A 15,380-nucleotide genomic window follows, 5' to 3' on the forward strand; every position below is an offset into this window, starting at 1 on the left:
GAGACCTCTTTGTGTTAGAAATTAAGAAATCCAGATTTGGGGTGGCAACAGAAAGCTGCCTACAAGAAGAAAACCTAAGGACTCCTCTAGTCAAAGATGAGGCAGCTTATTTCTCAATGTCCCCAAGCTCACGATGACATTATAGGAAAATTCCTTAGCATGGTGGCACATGGCACCTGAGGTGGGTTCATGAGGTAGAGGCCAGCCTGGACTGCACCGTGAGTTCGATGACAGGCTGACTCTGAAGATGTGGTCAGAGAACCAATACTATCTGGATCAGGAGTCACTAGCAGCCACAACTCCTTTGTTCCTGAGAAACTCTTATACTCCAGGTACAGAAGTAAAATAGTACTGATTATGTAGTACCAAATGGCAGAAGTATGTTCATAGCCATTGCAGAAAGTGGTGGAAACGCTAATCAAAATTTATTTAACATTTCTTAAAAAATTAATCTAAACTCAGCCCCTCAAACATTCTAATACGGGCTGGAGAGATGGCTCAGAGGTTAAGAGCACTGACTGCTCTTCCAGAGGTCCTGAGTTCAATTCCCAGCACCCACATGGTGGCTCACAACCACCTGTAATGACACCTGGCGCCCTCTTCTGGCCTGCAGGCATGCATGCAGACAGAACACTGTGTACATAATAAATAAATAAAATCTTTAAAAAAGTTTATATATATATATACACATTATACATTATATAATATATATACACATTATATACATATATATATAAACATTCTAATACAATGTAATCCAAAGATGTACTAAAATTTGACAATTACCTGCTGAAGACTGACGGTAGAAAAATAGTAAAGGGAAAAATTACATTAGTTAATTATTTAATTTATTTATGCTAAGGATGAAACCTAAGGTCTTGCACACATTAAAAGCACTTTACCAGGCTGGGGGTGGTGGTTGCACACCTTTAATCCCAGTAGCTGGAAAGGTAGAGGCAGGGGATCTCTGTGAGTTCGAGGTGAGACTGGTCTACAGAGAGTTCCAGAACAGCCAGGGCTACATAGAGACCCTGTCACCAAAAAGAAAAGAAAAACAAACCAAACCAAACCAACCAACCAACAAACAAGACCCCAAAACAACAAAAAACCCAAACAACAACCTACCACCGACAGCATTCTCAGACCAAGTGATTTATTTTAAAAATTACATTTTTATTTACTTTATGGGCATTTATGTGTGTGTTTTTGGAAGACAACTGGGGGAACTGGTTCTTCCCTTCTACTGCGCATGTTTCAGGGATGAATTTAGGTTGCCAGCAGGTATCTTTCCCCATGAAACCATCTCCCCAGCACCATCATACATTTTAAAATCAGCTATTGATAAAGGTAGGATGCAGAAAACCACCACTTTCGACTTTTAATGAATTTAGCCAGCTCACCAGTAAATCGTACGAACATAAGACAAATTGAGGCAGAGGACACCCCAGCCTCCAAACCAATCTCAGAACCAGTTCATGGGAAAATCAAACAACAACAGCAAAACTCATTTTGTGGTAACAAGTATCCCCACCAGACAAGCTGAATATGAAAGTAATCAAGCTCAAGGCTAGGCACAGTGGCATGTGCCTTTAATCCCAGCACTTGGGAGACAGAGCAAGCTCCAAGACAGCCAGGGCTACGTAGCAAGACTTTGTCTCAAAAACAAAACATAACAACCCCCCAAAACAAGAAATAAATTAGCCAAGCTCTTAATACCAGCCCATAAGACACAACAAAGGAAACCAGCAATTAAATACTAACCTTTTAACAAATCAATGGCAGTGTGTGTGTGTGTGTGTGTGTGTGTGTGTGTGTGTGTGTGTAGGGAGATATTGTTAAGGAGACATGTGATGCCATGACCAAATGAAAATTAATTTAAACCAACTTGAAAGACATCTGACACAGAAGTCTAAACAAAGAAAGGGTCAAATATGAATGAATACCTTAGCATCTCCTTTATAAAGTAATAGATAATATACTATTTATAGGTGAAATGGTATTTTTGTATTCGCTTTTAAAAATTCTCAATCACATAACAGTTATTCATCATGTAACTAGTAAACTAGTATATACTAGTTTTAGAGCCTAGTATATACAAGTTACAATGCTACACAATCACAAGCAATGCTTTCACCTTTGTGACAGTTAATTGTATAATTCCATGAAGCTACCTGGGGCTTAGAACCACCTTAGAGACTGTGTGGCTCAGTCAGTGGCAGAGCAGGATCACTCCCCCTCTAGCTTGTCTAGAGCTCAGCAGCAAGTGGGAGTAACCCCCATCTCTGGACAAGCCCACACAGCATGGAAGTTGTCACATGGCACACCTGCCTTTTTCTTGGCCTTAGGGAGAAATGCCTTGCAGATCTGCGTTTTTATTCTAATGGGTCTCAAATAAATTCCAAGTACTAGCATCAGACTGCTAGGAATAGAGGAAAAAAAAAATCTGATCTTTTACTTCCCAAGTTTGAGGCTTAGAAACTGATGATCACTACCTACCTACCAAGCTCACTGGATTTTAAGTGTCTCAAACTCTGGGAAAAGCCAGAGTACATTGAGCTCAATTCCCGATCTGAGAGGTACCCCAGTGCTATCATTAATTTAGTGGTTTTCACTAAAATCACCAAGGTTCTAAATGCTGCTGACCTCTTGCCTGCACCAGGATCAGCCAAGTAACGGCCATTTGGGACACCAGGCCTCGGAACACCCACCTGTGTTTGCAGTCTAGCAACAATGTCCTTCCGGGCTTTCATGACCGCGTCCAGCTTCCCTGAGACCATGATGGAGAGGCCTTGGTCTTTGGCCAGAGAGAGCTCCAGATGAGCACCAGTCCTCTGCATGATCTCAAGGCAGATTTTTGCTTGTTCTCCTTCTCCAAATTGGTTCATGTCCTTGTATTTTCTCTCTTCCAGGGGTACATGAAACACCTGTTCAGAAAAGATCCCCAAAGACAAAGTTACACCAAAGAAGAGGAAGAATGACCATATGCAGTATGTATTTACTAATCACTCACTCACTAAGCAGTGTCCTAGGCAAGGCAGTAAGGAGAAATCACCCAAGACAGGAGACTGGCATTTGGTACAGAGAACTGGGAAGAGTATCAGAAACAAGCCTGTGAAGGATGTAAAGGGGGGACGAGTGCCTAGGTCCAAACCACCAAGGAAATGACAGAGAACCTTCCTAAACAGAGAAGGCAGCACCATGACAGGAAACAGCAGAGGCAACAAGCAGGAGAACAGACCAGGAGGCAGGAGCATAGGCAACATCAAGAGTTTGAAGCATAACAAATTCTGCTTAAAGAGTGAGGAGGTTTAGGGAGAGCTGAGGAAGAGCAGAGTTGGAGGCAAGAGGGATCAATCATCTCTGATAGAGGTGTAAACCTTCCAAACGATACATGTAACAAGACAAGATAGCAGCAAGGCCACAAGAAAAGATCAAGATGCAGTTGCTCATGCACACAAGGACAAGGAGTTATGGTTATACGGTAACAATTTTCTACCACAACCAGGCATCAGTTCTAACATCCATTAATAGCTCAGAGAGAAGGGCTAATGAAGCCAAAAGAAACCAGGAAATTAGTTAGCTGCTTATAGACAGATATGTAGCTTGGTTTTTTTTTTTTTTTTGAAACAGGGTCTTACTATGTAGCTCTGGCTGGCTTCTGACTCAAGAAAAGAACTGCCTGCCTCTGCTTCTGAGTGCTGGATTAAAGACAGGTGTCACCAAGCCCAGCAACAGACGACTAGCTATCGACTGTCATATGGATAGGGAAGGCAGACCTGGCAACTCTGGGCTACAGTGACTAGGAAAGCACATGGCCCCATGAATCTGACAACTATGGCCTATCTCAAACTGTGTGTCAGCCCAGAGTGCCAGGGAGGCTGGATGGGATGACCATGGCAAAAGGTGTGCTGCACAGAGGAGGAGGGGGCTGTTTAATCTTTGGACCTCCCAACCTTACATACCCAACTGCTCTCATCACTGCAGAGTCAAAACCCTTTTATCAGATCTTACTGTTTCCTACAAGGAGTAGATAAAGCAAAAAGGAATGGTGTTTCTACCTGAGTGATGACAGAGGCCTTGATGGGCCGGATCTTGTTACTCCAGGCTCCAGCAGGTTCTTGGGCACTTTCCAAGCAAGCTGCTTTCTCAGGAAGTGGAGGGAAGGCATCCTTGTAGGTTGGCGGGTCGCTTTCCTCTTCTGAATTTAAAGTGGCAACTAGACCAGAGAATACAGATTAGGAGGAAAACACTACAACTCAACATGATATGAAGAGAAATAGTTGAGGTTTCAGCAGGAAGCCCTGACCACTAAACAACGGTGAGTGAGCAATGCTACCATCGCACTCCCGTCACTCACAGCTAGGGGAAAGGGTCTCAGGTAGTCATCAGGCCCAGCACCCTGAGCGTGAGAAGTGGATGGGGCTAGACTCCTAATTCCAGAAGTGTCAACTTTTTGCCCTCTACATGGTCCCACTATGAGAGGTCAGACAGTATAAGCCCCATTTTAATACTAAGATGTATAAAACCCTTGAAGGCAAGATTTTTAGGTCCTCATATTTTCTAATAGTACAAAAGCAAATCAAGACTATATAAATGCTTGGCACAGAGTATAAGTTTAAACACTGCTTTTAAGAACTACCTTTGATGCCGGGTGGTGGTGGCGCACGCCTTTAATCCCAGCACTCCGGAGGCAGAGCCAGGTGGATCTCTGTGAGTTCAAGGCCAGCCTGGGCTACAGAGTGAGATCCAGGAAAGGTGCACAGCTACACAGAGAAACCCGGTCTCAAAAAACCAGAAAGAACTACCTTTGAGGCAGGTTCCACATTTTCTCTGTAATGTACAATGGTGAAATTAACTCACAGGGGACTGTCTCTGATGTCCTCTCAAGCCAAGTCAGGAACAGTGAGACTTGGAAAAATCAGAGCCTCTGATTATTATGTTCATGGTCCATGATGCTCAATTTGTGCATGCTTTTGTCCAGTTAACCATTATCTCCACAAAAGCAAGTACATGACTGTTTTGGATAATCCCAAATTCCTAGGACTGAGCAGTATCTACCAGTAACATGGTCTAATAAAAACACAATGGACAATGACTGAGGGAAGCGGATGCAAAGATCCATGGCCAGGCCCCAGGTGGAGCTCCAGGAGTCCAACTGGTGAGAAAGAGGAGGGATTGTATGAGCGAGAATTGTTGAGACCAAGATTGGAAAAAGCACAGGGACAAATAGCCAAATTAATGGAAATACATGAACTATGAACCAATAGCTGAGGAGCCCCCAACTGGATCAGGCCCCCTGGATAAGTGAGACAGCTGATTAGTTTGAACTGTTTAGGAGGCCCCCAGGCAGTGGGACCGGGACCTGTCCTTAGTGCATGAGCTGGCTGTTTGGAACCTGGGGCTTATGCAAGGACACTTCCCTCAGCCTGGGAGGAGGGGACTGGACCTGCCTTGACTGAATCTACCTGGTTGAACTGAATCTCCAGGGGAGTCTTTGCCCTAGAGGAGATGGGAATGGGGGGTGGTGGGAGGGGGGAGGACAGGGGAATCTGTGGCGGATATGTAAAATTAAACTAAATTATAAAATAAAAACCAAAAAAAACCCAAAAAAACAAAACCCACAATGGAGCATGCAGACATGGAGGAGAGAAGATGCCCTATGGAATTAATAGGCTTCTAGTCTAAGTCCACTGCTTTCTAGCCTGATGGTCGTAGCATGAGCAGAGGCTGAACTCTGGCAGTGCCTTTTCCCTCTTAAAGGAGAAACTACAGAGAGTTGGTTGCACTTAGGCTCCAGATACTGAGAACAAGGCAACCAGCAGTGTCTTAGGAATGACCAACACAGTGGTCACTGGGAATGGGTGGGTTAAGTGTGGCTAAGAAGTGAATTTTAAACATTTAATTCATTCTAAATTTTTGAAATGATATTCAATCCCATTATGGGAAAACTTAAACATGTTTTAACAACTTAGAACAGTTTATTCTTTCATTTGAAAATTTTAGAAACTATAAATCAAAAATATTATCGACATGTTATCTGTGTATGTGCATACGTCTGCATGCTGACATATGAGGTTAGAGGGCAACTTGCAGGAGTCAGTTCTTTCCTTCAGCTGTGTAGGTGCTGGGACCAAATCCAGGTCATAAGGCTTGGCAGATAGGCATCATTACCTATTGAGCTGTCTTGTGAACCCTGATGAAAGACGTTTGTAAAAAAATTTAGCACTCCAATCAAATGCCCTATATAAACATGTATACTAAAATTTAAAGAAAAATAGCTGGTTTTAAGACTTTTTTATATTGAGATGTTGCAATGACAACATTTTACATACACTGGGTTAAATAAATATATTAAAAGCATAATGGCACATGCCTACAATCCCAGAGGCACAAGGATCATGAGTTGGAGATCAGCCTGGTTTAAACAGCAAAACTTTTGTCTGAAAGTATTTGGGAAAAAATTCACTTGTTCCCTTTTATTTAACCTGGGTTTGGAAAACTTCCAAATTGCTTATGTGGCTAGCATTCTATTCCACTGGACAGTGCTAGTCTCTATCTTAGCCAGTGGCCTTCAAGAGCACAGAAGTCAGACCTCACCTTCATCCTCAGAGGCTCAACAATGTCTTGGGATGCTTCACAGCCAACATTTTAGTATCCCATAATTGGAGCAACAATTTTGTAAATGATACCATTAATTGCCAATTGTCAGATTAACTGATTTCTAGGAAACTGCCCACATTTACAGCTCACTGTTTCTGGAGTCATTCCTCTCACCTGTCCAGTCCCACTTGCAACCAACTAATACAAATTAGCAGAAGCCCAGTCTCCGAAGGTTAACAAGGAAAACTTGTAAAGTGGTCTGTCACCTTTGATTTGTTGTGGAACCAGCCCACTTCGATGTTCAGCAAAACTCTCTTGGGTCAAAACTGCAACGGAGCTCATGGTTGATCTCACGTCCACACACAATCCTAGTAAGACACTACATCAAGAGAAAGGTAATCAAGGAGGAGAAGACCCAAGTACAGCTAACTCACAACCATCTACAGGACTGTTATTTTAAATGTTTCAGTCAAAGTTTTTATCTTCTTACTGAACACCAGAGTATTTATTTTCCTCACAAGGTTGATGTAAATTACTCTTCACGGTTTCATCTGAAGGGTAAACATGGAAAAGGCAAGTAAAGTAGGGTCCTGGCCCACTTGATTAGCTGTTTTCTCAGAAACTGTCATACAGTAGACAAGACTTGGCTAAGAGACCTAGTACGAGATGCCCACGGTTAGACTCTGTACCGCCTATCCACTGTAGGAGCCACAGTGAGATGGCCTCAGTAACAGCGTGTACCCTCCTCCCACATCGTGGGTACTCTGGGACTACTGGAACCTGCCACCTGCCTGACAAAGCTGGGGTATAGGTCAGTCCCGGGTTCATTCTCTTAACAGCTATCTCCATCTTACTTTGTTAACTGTTCAACATATGCCTTCTGATGTTTGTAGAAAGTATAAAAATGACAATTACTACAACTAGGATATGCAAGGTACTTATCAAGAGATCCTAAGAACCATTTGAACACTCTCAGGTTTCGTGGGGAAAAGAAGTCTCATGTGTCAGTGCTTCATGATGTCAGTAAACCAGGGCCACATAGTGTGCTAAATGCTTCAACTTGCTGACTATCTCAGGCCCCTCTTGCCCAGTGTGGGAGGAGATTCACTCACAAGAGAGGAGACTGGCTCAAGGCACAGCATTCCTTACTCCAGGACAGCCATGGACATTGGCTCGGAAGGTTCCAGCTCCCTTATTTGTAAAGTCTGGTGCAATTCAGTACTCTCAGACCCTGCCCTTCTGTAATTCTAGGCAGCTTCACAACACCAGAGGAAGAACTCATTTCCTTTACACCATTACGCACCAGTGTCTTACTTGTATCACATCTTGGCAAAATGCAAGTACGTTAATAAATTATGCAGCTGGGTGTGGTGGCAAACACCCTTAAATCCAGCACTCCGAGGCAGAGGCAGGTGGATCTCTGAGGCCAGCCTGGTCTACAGAGGGAGTTCCAGGACAGCTGGGCTACAGAGAAACCTTGTATCAAAAACAAAACAAACACCAAACAAAACAAAACAAAAAACCAAAACCTTACTTCATTACAATAAAGACCTCTTTCCAACTTTATAAAGTTAAGCTCAATATTCCTAAAGCATATTAAGGCCCAAATCCTGAAAAAACCAAATTCACCTATAAGAAGAAAAGGATTAAAACAGATGCAGGGCAGAGGACACAGCTAAGGCACATGAAGCCATGGAGATGCCTCTTATGCACACAAGATGAAGCCTAAGAGGAGGTACAGGCCAGAACTAACTTACACATCTTTGTGCCCCAGGCACAGGGAAGTCTTCAGTAAAGGCACTCGAACTTACCAGCAAAATGGTCAGTAGCCAGAAAGTCCGTCCCGAGGTTGCCTCTGTCAGCCTGCCAGCTTTTACTGGTATAGGGTAGAAAGGGAGAGGAAAAAAAAAAAGTTACTTTTCTATGCTTTATAACTTAGTCCCTTTCACCTCTCAAGAAAGAAAGGGCTAAATATTCTTTATATTTGGCTTCTTGTAATTTCAATAGTTAGGCAATCTCGTAGGGAAAAACACTATAAAAGTTCTTGTCTTAGACCATTTACTTTGAACAAGACACATTACAGTAAAACTTCAATCATCTAGAACTCGCAGAGGACAAGTCTTCAAGGGATCTTAGAAGTGACCTGTACACTAGGTCCTTGTGACTTCTGCCAGGCTGAATCTGCTGTGATGCTGTGGCACATAGCAGAATTCAGATCTTGTGCTTGAGCTTTCAGAGTGCCCAAGGGCTCTGTAACAGAGCTGGAGTGGTGCACTTCTTTAATCCTGGTACTTGGGAGGCAGAGGCAGGTGGAGCTCTGTGACTTTGAGGCCAGATTGGGTTTCAAAATGAGACTTGTCCCCAAAACAAAACCAAAAAGAATCCTTGTTAACTTTGCAGTTCCTTTGTTCTTGCTATTGTCCTGTAAAAGTCCTTCAGTCCCTTCTAATCCAGACATTTAAAAATCAGGTCATAAACTATTCTATAAACACCCTTTTCTTGTTCTTGAGACAAGATCTATGTGAACCATGTTGGCCTTAAACTCAGAGATCCACCTGCCTATCTCCTGACTTTCTGGACTAAAGTGGGTTCTACTATCACTTCCTTTTTTTTTTTTTTTTTTTTTGGTTTTTCGAGACAGGGTTTCTCTGTGTAGCTTTGGTCCCTGTCCTGGTCCTTGATCTCACTCTGTAGACCAGGCTGACCTCGAACTCACAGAGATCCACCTGGCTCTGCCTCTGGAGTGCTGGGATTAAAGGCGTGTGCCACCACCGTCTGGCCTTAAACCCAGATGCCCACTCCACTTTATCATGTTCATCCACGTGACCTCCACTATGTGTCTTTGTCTCTGTGCTGCCACTGACTAGTGCCTCTGCTTTCCAGGACAAGGTAAGTCTTGAGTACAGAGCAATAGCTACTCAAGCCCACACCATATATTGCCCAGCACAGACTGCAACAGTCTCTACATAGACTCTTTTTTTGTTTGTTTTTTGTTTTTTTTTTGAGACAGGGTTTCTCTGTGTAGCTTTGCGCCTTTCCTGAATCTCGTTTTGTAGACCAGGCTGGCCTTGAACTCACGAAGATCTGCCTGCCTCTGCCTCCTGAGTGCTGGGATTAAAGGCGTGCGCCACCACCGCCCAGCTACATAGACTCTTTTAAGCATGCTCCCACACCTAGGCATCCTTTTCCTGGAGTATTTACGGTGAATCAAGTGGCTACTGAAAGCACCTCCGTGTCTAAGCCAGTTGTCACTGCCAAGGAACAAATTGGACAGAGCTTCCAGAGCCCCTGACAAGTATAAACACCCTCTGGCAGCCAGGGACAGCAGAGTGGATTTCTAGAAAACTCCGGACAGGTGGACAAGACTCACTGGGGCCTAGCTTTCAGATTTCAAGGTTTGTCAGAGCTTGGGGCAAAGAGATCACAGAGATATACTGAACAGATTCTGTTCAGTTATCATCTGGTAAGGCTTTTTTTTTTTTTAAATTAACGACTCAGAACCCTGTTAAAGACTTAATTTTAAACAAATACCCGATGTCCATTTGTAAATAGACCTCATCTCCCCTGTAGACTCTGGGGTAAGCAGAGCCCACCTGCCCCTGGTTTAACGCAGGGCCTATGCAGTGCTCCCCTCACCTTTATACCCACCTGCACCCGCTGCTCCTTGCTTTACCTCCACTGACAACACTCAGAGGTCTAACCTGCTGCACCTGGATGTTCACACTGCACAGCAGCCACCACAGCTGAACACGTGCCCTCCTCCTGCATCTCCACTGGCTAAACTTTCAGGAGATTAAGAGCCCAAGATTTGGTATCTCAGACTTTTCCTGGATTATATCATACAAGTCAGGACTGAAAGAGATTGAGTTGAAAGAGATTGAGTACTACTCTAATCTGATTTTCAAATACCACCAGAGAAAATAAAAAGAGTACTCTTGGGATCCCAGTTCCCCTGCCTCCCTGTAACGGTTCTGTCAAGATAGGATGAAATCTACACCCTTTCCTCTTCTGGTTGCTCCATGTCATGTCTCCTCCAGTGGGTGCAGACCCTCCTCTACAGTCTCCAGTCCCTCAGCACTGAGGCCATCTCAACCACCTTTGCCGCTGGAAGCTGGAGTCAGCACCCAATGCAAACCTCCATCTACAACTTGGACATTACAATTTGCTTCTTAGAGCATAAATAAACATGGCAGAAAAAGTCAGTTTTCAATACACAGAACCAGAACTAAAGGAAGAGAGGCAGAGGCCAAGGGCGGCCTTTTTTACTCCTCTAAGAACTAGGGAGCAACAGGGACTTCTGCAAAAGAGAAAGGTGAATCTGTGGCAGCTTGAAACCTTGTGTTAATCCAGAAATCAGAAAAGGCTGAAAATGAATAATTCCACACTTTTGCTTCTGAAAAAGGAAGTATTTCAATTGATTCCCCTGTGCTAAATTGTGCCAACTAATTATGTAAGGGGCAATAGTATGCGAAGATAACTCAGTCAGACTCGAGAAAGAGTATCACTATCAACCTTAGAGGGACTCAAGTTCTTTATACACTAGACCAGTCGGCATGGAGGGCACCGAAAACCTCTAGCTTGAAAACCTTCATCTGAGATTCAGGTTTCTCTTCCAAAGTTGAAACTGTTTACTTTTATATCCTCAGAATTCTTGCGAAGGTACCCCCCCCCACACCTCAATAGTAGAGTACAAACTCCAAAATTAAAAACAAAACTCAGCTCTGCTGGGATCACATACTCTAAGTCTGTGACCACCAAGGCCGGCCTAGTGCTTTACCCAGCTCTGGAAGTCAGAGACCCAGCCTGGGAGGAACTTTCGCAGATGCCACCTCAGCATGGCCCTCCCACCGGCCAAGAGCGCCCGCGGGCGGGGACAGACTTAAAGGGACAGTATCCTGTTCGGCCTCCCTGCCTTTCATCCAAATTCGGTATTTTTCCGTAATGTATTTTTCACCCATGGACCCTGGGGCGCATCCAAGTACTTGGGCCAGGAGTCCTCCAGTGACCACGTAGCCGGATGCCGCAGGTGGAGGTGCAGCGAGGCACCGCGCGGGACATAGGGGCCCCGGGTGAAGATCCCAGCTTGCAGCGCGAACTAGGGCGCCACTGACCCAGGTCCTGTCCACAGCCCGTAGGGCCCGTGCGGCCGAGCTGGGGGGAAGGGGTGCGGGGGAGGGGCCGGCTCGGTTGCCCACGTCACCAACCTGGCCAGGTCGCTCCCCTCCCCCACCGCGGCGGCCCGCCCGGTGAGCTAGTAGTCCAGGCTGCCCCGGCCCGCAAGCAGACCCGCGGCGCGTGGCGGACTTGGGAAAGTTTCTGCGCTCCAGTGCGGCCATGCGCAGAGTGACACGTAGCGGCCCCCGCCCGTCGCGGTAGCGGGAGACCAGGCGCCAGTGCGGCCGGGAGCTGGAGAACCGACCCCGGCCGTGCCCAGCAGCGAGCCCCCCGCCGCCCCGCCCCTGGCACTCCCGCCCGCCAGCTCGCCCGATCCTCACTCGTGAGTGTGACCTCCCGAGAGTCTGTCCGTCTGTCGCTGCGCGGGAGAAGCCGGGACGCTCCGAGGCGCGGCGCCCGGGCCGCCGCTGCTATATAGGGCGGCGGCTCCAATCCCGCCGAGACACGTCAGACCGGCCGCCCGCCCCGCCCGCTGCAGGGTCCCCAGAGCGCTCGGGAGCGGACCAACTCCACAAGAGTTCTGCGGCCTGAGAGGGGGCGAGGAGTTGGGAAGTTAGTTACCTACAGAGAGCAGGCAGGCCCCGAGATAAGGGTAGAGGAGTCGAGGCCACCAGCAACAGTGTCACCAAAAGAGAAAAGCTCCGAGGACCTCACACAGTAGACCGGCCGGGAAAACCATTTATTTTACCATCCCCCAGAGCACTCCTTGGTGAAGCACATCTCTTTCTCTAGAGGTTCTGTTTCTCCTCCTGCCTCTACTACAAACCCCTGCCGGCTTCATTCCTCAATGACCAACATAACCAACTCCAAAACTGTGAAGCCGTCTTCACAGTTTTATTCAGGGTCCTATCTGTACAGACCAGCCTGCAGTGTGTTCCTCCCTCACCCATACTGAGTTGGACAGTGCAGAACCTCTGCCTCAGAGTGCTTCCTTGGAAGCCAGTTGGTTCTGCCCTATTGTGTCTAGTGACAACTACCTGAATTTGTAGACATATATCATTTTGAACCTCTCCTGAGGTGACATCAACACACTTCTGACCTACACAGAGCAGACAGGTCAGTGAGACCCATCAGTACAGGCCATGACCATGAGATGTTACCCAGAATGACTAAAGGCTAGTAACCAATCAACCAGATGTGCACCCCACCCCCCAAAGTTTCACTGTGTAGAACTAGAGGTTCTTTGGTCTCAGCTTCCCTCTCTGGTACTTGGATTACATACAGGTATGAGCCACCAGGTCTGGATAGTATGTGTCTTCCCAGGTGTGCTTTTAGTGTGATATGCGGAAAGGGCAGAAGAGGCCTTCTGCAGTTTTTCAGTCTAAGGCTCACAAGGATTTGCAGCAGTGAACAAAATAAGTGGGCAGACTTGACACATACTTAAAAGGTAGCGGTACTGTGATGGGCATTAGGAACAGCACAGCACAGCACAGAGGCTGTTGGCTTGAGGGACTGGGAAGAGCTGCTCTAATTGGACTGCAGACTAAGGGACAAGGAATGTGACACAAGGAATAAGGAGTTCAGGCTGGGGATGAGGGCTGTTGAATATGAAAGTATATGCAAGCAGGGGTGTCAGAGTTCAGAAGCCGTGGAGCCAGCAATACACCTGGCATGAACATCACAGCCCTTCATGACATAAACCACTGAAGGCAAAGGATGTGCACTGCTTGAAAGACCCAAGGGCATCTCCAAGCTGCCAGCAGTTACCGAGGGATACAGCTTCCTAAAACCTCTGTAGGCACCAACTTGTCTTCCCTTCTGTGTTATTACTGTGGTCTGCAGGGTGTCTTTCCCTGGAGATGAATCAAACAGCAACTAGAACAAGTGTTTTGTTGTTGTTGTTGTTGTTCTTTTGTTAGTTGCTGAGGTCTCAGGGTTGTGGAGAGGGAGATGAGGAGGAGGAGAAGGAAAGAAAAGCAGTAAGAACCCACAAGTCAGCTAGTTTGCTGTCAAGGGACCTCCAGTGGAGTCAGGAAGTCAACACAAGTACGAGGAGACCTCAATGAGCTGGTTAAAATGTGGCTAGCTGGGTGTGGTCATATCCTAGAATCCCAGTACTCAGGAGGCTGAGGCAGAGAGTAGTGGGAGTTTGAGGCAGTGAGCTACAGAGTAAGATGATGTCTCAAAAATAAAACAAAGCATGGACTTAATGACATTATTACACCAAGGAAGGTGTGGTAACATTGGCTTGTAATCTCAGCACTTGAGAGAGAGAGCGAGCCAGAGGATTAGAGTTCAAGACTAACCTGGTCTATCTATATGAGACTTTATGTCAAACAAAAAGATACAAAGTAAATGTTAAATGTGCACCAAAACAAAAACAAAAACAAACAAAAAAACATCCCAGATGCTCCTGGAACGCTGAGAATTATGACTAGTTATCTTCAGTATACTGAAACATGGGAAGTGTGAACTCTAGCTGCCTCAAAAAAGTGAACACTGGTCTGAGATATTTCGGTTTTCATACCTCAAGGAACATAAAATAAGCTTCCTGATTGATTGCTCAAAGTAAAATGCTAGCAGATAGACACACTCTCCAATTCTCCAAATCATGGTTCCCTAAAAGAGCTATGCCCTAAACAAAAAGTAGATCTAAGGGGAAAAGTAGACCAGGAACATAGCAACAAGTAGATGCTTTCTGACTGGCTTGGGCTGGGAGATGAAAGCCTCTCTGGACAGTACACAGAGGGAGACTAGGACTCTCAACGGTTGGGTTTAAATCTCCATTACCCCTTCTGCCCGGGACCTCCTACCTCAAGCAAAAACTAAACAAAACAAAAAAAACAAACAGAAGGTAGGCACACTCAAGAAGGAATAAACTGCATAAAAGGATAAAAAAACCCCATATTCACAGATCAACTACAGTATAGAAGCTAAAAGTCCAAAGAGTAAGATGCAGGGAGTTGAAGAGATGGCTCAGCAGTTAAGAGCACTTGCTTTGCAATCATGAGGGCTGGAATTTGGATCCCAGTACCCATGTAACAAGCCTGGTATCCCCATAAACACCTGTAAAACACATGCACAACCCCTCCTTTAAAAAGGGGGGAAGCAGAGAGATAACTTATTGATTAAAAGTACTTACCATCTTACAGAGGACCCCATTTTGATCCCTAGCACCAACATGTAAGCTCACAACTGTCTATAACTCCAGTTCTAGGGTATCTGGTGTTCTCTTCTGGTTTTCCTGCAGTACACAGGCATACATGTAGGCAACACATGCATACACATATCCTGGCTTTTGCTCCTTAATGCTATAAAAATTTGTGAAACTACAACTGAAAAAATTAAATGAAAAAAAATTAAATGATATGGGATTAGACACAAGATGATATAACTATTAAAAACATGAAGCCGGGCGGTGGTGGTGCACGCCTTTAATCCCAGCACTTGGGAGGCAGAGGCAGGCGGATCTCTGTGAGTTTGAGACCACCCTGGACTACAGAGTGAGTTCCAGGAAAGGCGCAAAGCTACACAGAAAAACCCTGTCCCGAAAAACCAAAAACCAAACCAAAACAAAAACCCAAAAACCAAAAAAACATCAATTAATAAAGACATCAACCACAAACATGACATTAAATAAAACAAACATAAGAATGAACAACAGA

At 45.3% G+C, this 15,380-nt stretch overlaps 1 protein-coding gene across 2 annotated transcripts in view; it reads right to left on the reverse strand.

Annotated features, from left to right (window-relative positions):
• Hdlbp (high density lipoprotein binding protein) overlaps window positions 1-15,380 on the reverse strand; it is a 78,626-nt gene that overhangs the window by 30,804 nt on the left and 32,442 nt on the right. The window contains exons 1-5 of one of the 2 annotated variants that reach the window (XM_059277975.1): window positions 12,096-12,197; window positions 8,412-8,476; window positions 6,867-6,979; window positions 4,059-4,216; window positions 2,709-2,924 (exon numbers count right to left, since the gene is read on the reverse strand). In XM_059277975.1, the coding sequence (XP_059133958.1) occupies window positions 2,709-2,924; window positions 4,059-4,216; window positions 6,867-6,942 (450 nt within the window). In that variant the 5' untranslated portion in view covers window positions 6,943-6,979; window positions 8,412-8,476; window positions 12,096-12,197. Of the gene's footprint in view, window positions 1-2,708; window positions 2,925-4,058; window positions 4,217-6,866; window positions 6,980-8,411; window positions 8,477-12,095; window positions 12,198-15,380 lie in introns of those variants that run through there. The other variant, XM_059277974.1, reaches the window with a different exon arrangement.

This window comes from Peromyscus eremicus, chromosome 13, assembly GCF_949786415.1.
Source record: "Peromyscus eremicus chromosome 13, PerEre_H2_v1, whole genome shotgun sequence".
Taxonomy (NCBI): domain Eukaryota; kingdom Metazoa; phylum Chordata; class Mammalia; order Rodentia; family Cricetidae; genus Peromyscus; species Peromyscus eremicus.